At 39.5% G+C, this 6,000-nt stretch overlaps 1 protein-coding gene across 1 annotated transcript in view; it reads left to right on the forward strand.

The window, feature by feature from the left end:
- Positions 1-6,000, forward strand: part of pde8a (phosphodiesterase 8A) — a 42,978-nt gene that overhangs the window by 22,611 nt on the left and 14,367 nt on the right. The window contains exons 9-10 of the mRNA XM_048616033.1: positions 2,318-2,453; positions 3,756-3,954. Of these exons, the coding sequence (XP_048471990.1) occupies positions 2,318-2,453; positions 3,756-3,954 (335 nt within the window). The remainder of the gene's footprint in view (positions 1-2,317; positions 2,454-3,755; positions 3,955-6,000) is intronic.

The raw sequence follows: 6,000 nt of genomic DNA on the forward strand, positions 1-6,000 counted from the left end.
AGGCTATGCCCTCTTGTCCTAGCTTCACCTGCCAGCGGAAACATCGTCTCTACTTCTATCTTATCTATTCCCTTCATAATTTTATATGTTTCTATAAGATCCCCCCTCAATCTTCTGAATTCCAATGAATATAATCCCAATCTACTCAGTCTCTCCTCATAAGCCAACGCCCTCAACTCCGGAATCAACCTAGTGAACCTCCTTTGCACCCCCTCCAGTGCCAGTACATCCTTTCTCAAGTAAGGAGACCAAAACTGCACACAGTACTCCAGGTGTGGCCTCACCAGCACCTTGTACAGCTGCAACATAACCTCTCTGCTTTTTATTTCAATCCCTTTAGCAATGAAGGACAAAATTCCATTTACCTTCTTAATTACTTGTTGTACCTGCAGACCTACCTTCTGTGATTCATGCACAAGGACACCCAGGTCCCTCTGCATAGCAGCACGCTGCAACTTTTTACCATTCAAGTAATAATCCTTTTTACTATTACTCCTACCAAAATGTATGACTTCACGTTTATTTACATTGTATTCCATCTGCCAGACCTTTGCCCACTCACTCGATGTATCTATGTTCCTCTGCAAAGTTTCACAGTCCTCTGCGCACTTTGCTCTGCCACTCATCTTAGTGTTATCTGCAAACTTTGACACCCTACACGTGGTCCCCAACTCCAAATCATCTATGTAAATTGTAAATAATTGTAGTCCCAACACCGATCCCTGAGGCACGCCACTAGTCACTGACTGCCAGCTAGAATAGCACTCATTTATCCCCACTCTTTGCTTCCTGTTAGTCCACCAATCCTCTATCCATGCTAATACTTAATGCCATGCATCCTTATCTTATTCACTTCCTTCCTCAGTCATTAATATTTATTGTAAACAGTTGTGGTCCCAGCACTGTTCCCTGTGGAACCCCACTGGTCACAGGTTGCCAACCTGAGAGAGAATCCGTTATCTCCACTCACTGTTTGCTGCCCATGAGCCAATTCTCTGAAGGTGCCAATATACTACTCCCAACACCATAAGCTCTTATGACTTAACCTTTTGTAAGGTACCTTGTTGAACAGCTTCTGGAAGTCCAAATACAGCGCATTTAGATCATGATAGATTCCCATCTATCCACTCTGAGGCTTCCTTGAGAAACTAATAAATTAGTCAACCATGATTTCCCTTTCATGAAGCCGTGCTGACTCTGCTTAATTAGATTGATTTGCCAAATGTGTGCTGCTGTTACTTCCTTAATAATTGATTCCAACTCTTTTCCAACAATAGATGTTAGGCTAATTATAGTTACCAGCTTTTTGCCTCCCTCCCTTTTTGAATAGAGGGTTCACAATATCATTTTTCCATTCCCATTCTGATTCCAATCCAATCAAATTGCCCCTCAACCTTCTCTCCAAAAAGAAAGTCCCAACTTTTCCAACCTATTGACATAAAACTACTTCATTTCAGATTCCTAACTGCTTGCCTTTTCGGATCTGGTCTAATGCTGATCCAAAGCAGATGATCTCGCACTTTTTTACATTGAACTCTACCTGCCATAATTATGCCCACCAACTTAATGTCTGAATGTTTGTGCTATTTACATTGTCTATATAGTCTCTGATCCTTTATCCAGGCCACTTCGAAATATAGTGGGAAACGGAGGCAACGTCATAGGGCGAATGTCAGTAATCACTTCCTGCCATTTGGAATGTATACCTGTGACCTCAACAGTCTGTATACAACCTTGTAACCAATTCTAATCCAAAACAATAGGTTGTCTCCAAGTATGTGTTCTCGTTTTTGTTAATGAGATGTAGTTGAATGCCTTCTTGATGTCCATATAAGTAACATCCATAGATACACCCTGATTGACCAGTATTACCTCTTCAGGGAAAAAAAACTTGTTATTTTGACATTATTTCCCCTTTATAAAATAAAACTGGTTTCTCTGAACAGCTAAGCTAAGCATTTTGTTCAAATGCTTAGTTATTCTGTCACTGCCTTCACTGATGTTTGACTAATAAATCTACATTTTCCTAGTTTCTCTCCTACAGTAATTAAATAATGGACTGAATTATTCACTATTGATAAGATACAATATTTTGATTTCCGTTTCTCAAGATCTAAAGTGCACACCCTTGTGTGACTCCACATTGAACTCCTGTCTTTTATTTATAACTGACTACTGCCATCAACAAAATTTACTGTGCAAAACTCACTTAGTGTCATATGTAAACTAAAGCTATATTTAACTATTCCCTTTGTGATTTGTGTGTGGTTGATTGTTTAGTCTTTGATTACTGATTTTCTTTGTCTTTTTCCCTCAGATGCTCACACTATTCACTCTCACTTTCATATTCCTGTCTCACTGCATGATATCCCACCAAGGATAACTGAAAGCATGGAGAATGAGGACTGCTGGGACTTTGACATATTTGAATTGGAGGCTGCAACTCACAAAAGGTAAATTGAAATTATCGAGTGATAGGCACATTAGGCAGAAAGTGGGGACAGATGGCACAGGCACTGAAGGTCGGAGAAACTCAGCATGTCTGGCGGGTCTGACATTTTGAGTCAGTATGATTCTCTGGTTCTGAAGAAATGTTAACTCGCTCTCTTGCTCTCTCTGTCTTCACAGATACAGCCAGACCTGCTGAGTTTCTCCAGCATTTTCTGTTTTTCAGATTTCCAGTATTCACAGTATCTTGCTTTTATTTGAGGGATAGATGGCAATTGGTAACATCTGAAGCTGTCTAGGGTAGGGTGTCTTTATGGAATTGGAATAGCATACTTCAGCTAATGCTTTAAGAAAAATTTGAAGAACTGTTAAAGACTGAGGTCTTTCTCTCTCCCTCCCACCCACCCACATGATCTTATTGAGTGGTACGACAAGCTTGAGGACCAGAGAATCCAGTTCCTGATGCTATGTTTGTATTAAACAAACTCTAGCCTAGACAGGAATAATTTCTGAGCTCGATTAGATTACTACCTTCTAATCCTGGGCAATACTTATTAATGATATGCAAGTTGATTTTAAAGCCAAACATGCAAGCTAATCAGTATCCAGCGTTGTGAAACTGTTTACAACTTACAACTGCAACAGTCTTGCTCATGGAGTGTGATAAATATTTCCTCGTGCATCAGTGTAATCGTTTTTGTGCCAGTAATCTTCGCTTAGATTTGTAGCTGTGTTTATTAAGGAATGTTTTTGGAATGCTGACTAATACTTGACAATGTGTAATGTTGGTTGACTGGACAAATTATTCAGCTGATCCACATCATTTAACAACTCTTGGCTTTGAGCCAACTTCATTGGGTACATTGTTGGTCAGAATTGTATGTTGCAAGGTGCGTCATCTGAGAAATGGAATTTTTGTGGAATCTATCCCACGTCCTGACAGTAATCCCACTGAAAAACTGTCTACAGAGAGCAGGGAAATGAAATACCAAAGGTAAAGTTATCATTATCAGGAACAGTACTGAGCCCTTAAAAATATGTTCAAATGTACTTTAACCAAAATTTATTCTGAAATTATTAACTGTTCCCTAAGGTTAACAGAAGTACTAGAACCCTATGAAGCAAGGTTTCTTGTTATGCCTTTGATAGTGCTTTTTTGTCATTTAGAATCAAGAATGTTGCTTATGATGCATGGTGGAGGCAGGAAAAGGATTTCATCTGGGGGGGGGAAAAAAATGGTAGAATGTCCTCATGATAGAATTTAACATTTCAGTGGACATTCTCTAAACCTTTCATCTTTTAACTAGGCCTCTGGTCTACCTTGGGCTGAAAACATTTTCACGCTTTGGAGTCTGTGAATTTTTAAACTGTTCTGAATCAGTATTACGTTCCTGGTTACAAGTTATTGAAGCAAATTACCACTCCTCGAATTCCTACCACAATTCAACACATTCTGCTGATGTACTGCATGCAACTGCTTATTTCCTTTGTAAGGAAAGAGTTAAGGTGAGTTGAAGTATTGCATAATAGATGAGAATTTCCTTTCAGTCAAAAGGGTTTTCTGTTCCCCCTTACACCCTCATCATACAGCAATGATATTAGTTTTGTTCTAAATTTGTTCTCAGGATGTGGGCTGTCAGAATCCTGGAAAATTCCTACATTGATTTGTCTTCCCTAAGAACAGAAATGAACTTGAATACTATGACTGTGCACTACTTTATAAGATTTAGTTTGACAATGAAATTAATGAGTTATATTTTTAATTTTGCTTTTGTAATAAACCTTGGGTAAAGGAAGCTGAGTTGTGACTTGATGGAGGATTGTGCTTTTCATTGATAAAGTTCTGTTGACCCTCAAGATTCGGAAAGGTCCAAATCATAAAGAGCTACATTTCAATTCTAGCAGCATGTGCAAAAAGGTAGCTTACCATGTGAACTAAAGGGCTAAAACCTTTGCAGAATCTGAGACCCAGCTGTATATAGGGAAAACAGCTGCTGAGTACTGAGGCCATTCAAAAGTGACATTGAAGTATTTCAGAGCTGATTAGAATTCTGAGTGAATGCTTCTCTGGATTTGTGAAGGTAGATGGTTAAATTGCATCTTTTGTAATTGGCCATTTAAATAATAGAGGTTGTTATTTGCTTAAATCAGTCTCTTGTGGGCTTGCTGTGTATAAGAAAGTATAAGAGAAGATTCCCCAAGGACAGAAATTGTAAAGTTTCGAAGGATTGTGTTGACAAATGTGATGTTCCCTGGAGTACGACCAGGGGTAGTATTGCAGATGTCACACATCCATCCAGACTGTAATGGTAATGTTGTGCTTTAATAAAAATGCTCAGACATTAGTCTGTGAGTCTTACTTATACTGATTAGCATATAACCACTGTCATCATTAAGGTTAACACTTTGAATGATTTCAGAATTTGATTGAGTTAAGCAATCAGTTGACAATGATATGCCGAATTTCAATGGGACGGTGTTTGGAAGGTCAGCATTCATTATCCGTTTCTAGCTGACCTCAGCAGCTGGTGTTGAAACTTCTAAAGCACTGCATTTCCTGTGGTAATTGTGCTGCCAATGGTGTTGGGGAATTGTGCACTAGAAAGAGACTGCAGAGGTATATAACACTGTTTCTCTGTCCGGAGACGCTCTGAGACCGGCTGAGATTCTCCAGCCTTTCTGATGAAGGGTCTAGGCCCGAAACGTCAGCCTCTCTGCTCCTATGATGCTGCTTGGCCTGCTGTGTTCATCCAGCCCTGCACCTTGTTGTCTCGGATTCTCCAGCATCTGCAGTTCCTACTATCCGAGATTCTCCAGTACCTCATTTTTATGCAACATTATTTGGACCACAGCTTGAGTGCTGTGTGCAGTTCTAGCCTGCATGTGACAGGAAAGTTGATTGTGCTAGGTAGGGGAGATTTACATGATGCTGCCAGGATTGGAAGTATTAATTGAGAAAAAGATCAGTTAGGCTGGAGTTGCTTTCCTTGGAACAGGGGCAGATTTCAGTGGTAATTTTATTAGGTTTGTGAAATTGACGAGCCTAGGTAGAGTACGTGGTGACAACCAATTCAACTTCAAAGAAAGATAAAATATCAAGGAACATATATTTAAAGAAATTGCATAAGGATCTGAGGGGAGCTGGTGAAACACTTTCTCACGCTGAGAGTCTGGATCCTACCACCTGAAAAGGTTTAGAGAGATAAGCTCTCACCATATTGAAAATAAGAAATGGAAACAGAAGTTGGCTATTTGGCCCCTTGAGCCTGTTCTGCCAATTCAGTAAGGTCATGGCTGATCTGATTGTGGCCTTCACTTTACTTTCCTGGCCATCTTTGTAACCTTTGAATCACTTAAAAGTATTTGGGTATGAATGTGAAGAGCTATGTCCTACAGTGCAATAGACTTAGCACAGGACCATTTAATGGGCTTGTAGCTGGTCTTTGCCTGGCACAGGCACTGACTGTTCTTGCATATTGTAAAGTTTCTATGGTTGTAAGTATACTAACTTAATGCTATGCAAACTACATTTGAAATTTTAGTTAACAAGGT

This window comes from Rhincodon typus, chromosome 33 (genome assembly GCF_021869965.1).
Source record: "Rhincodon typus isolate 14 chromosome 33, sRhiTyp1.1, whole genome shotgun sequence".
Lineage (NCBI taxonomy): Eukaryota > Metazoa > Chordata > Chondrichthyes > Orectolobiformes > Rhincodontidae > Rhincodon > Rhincodon typus.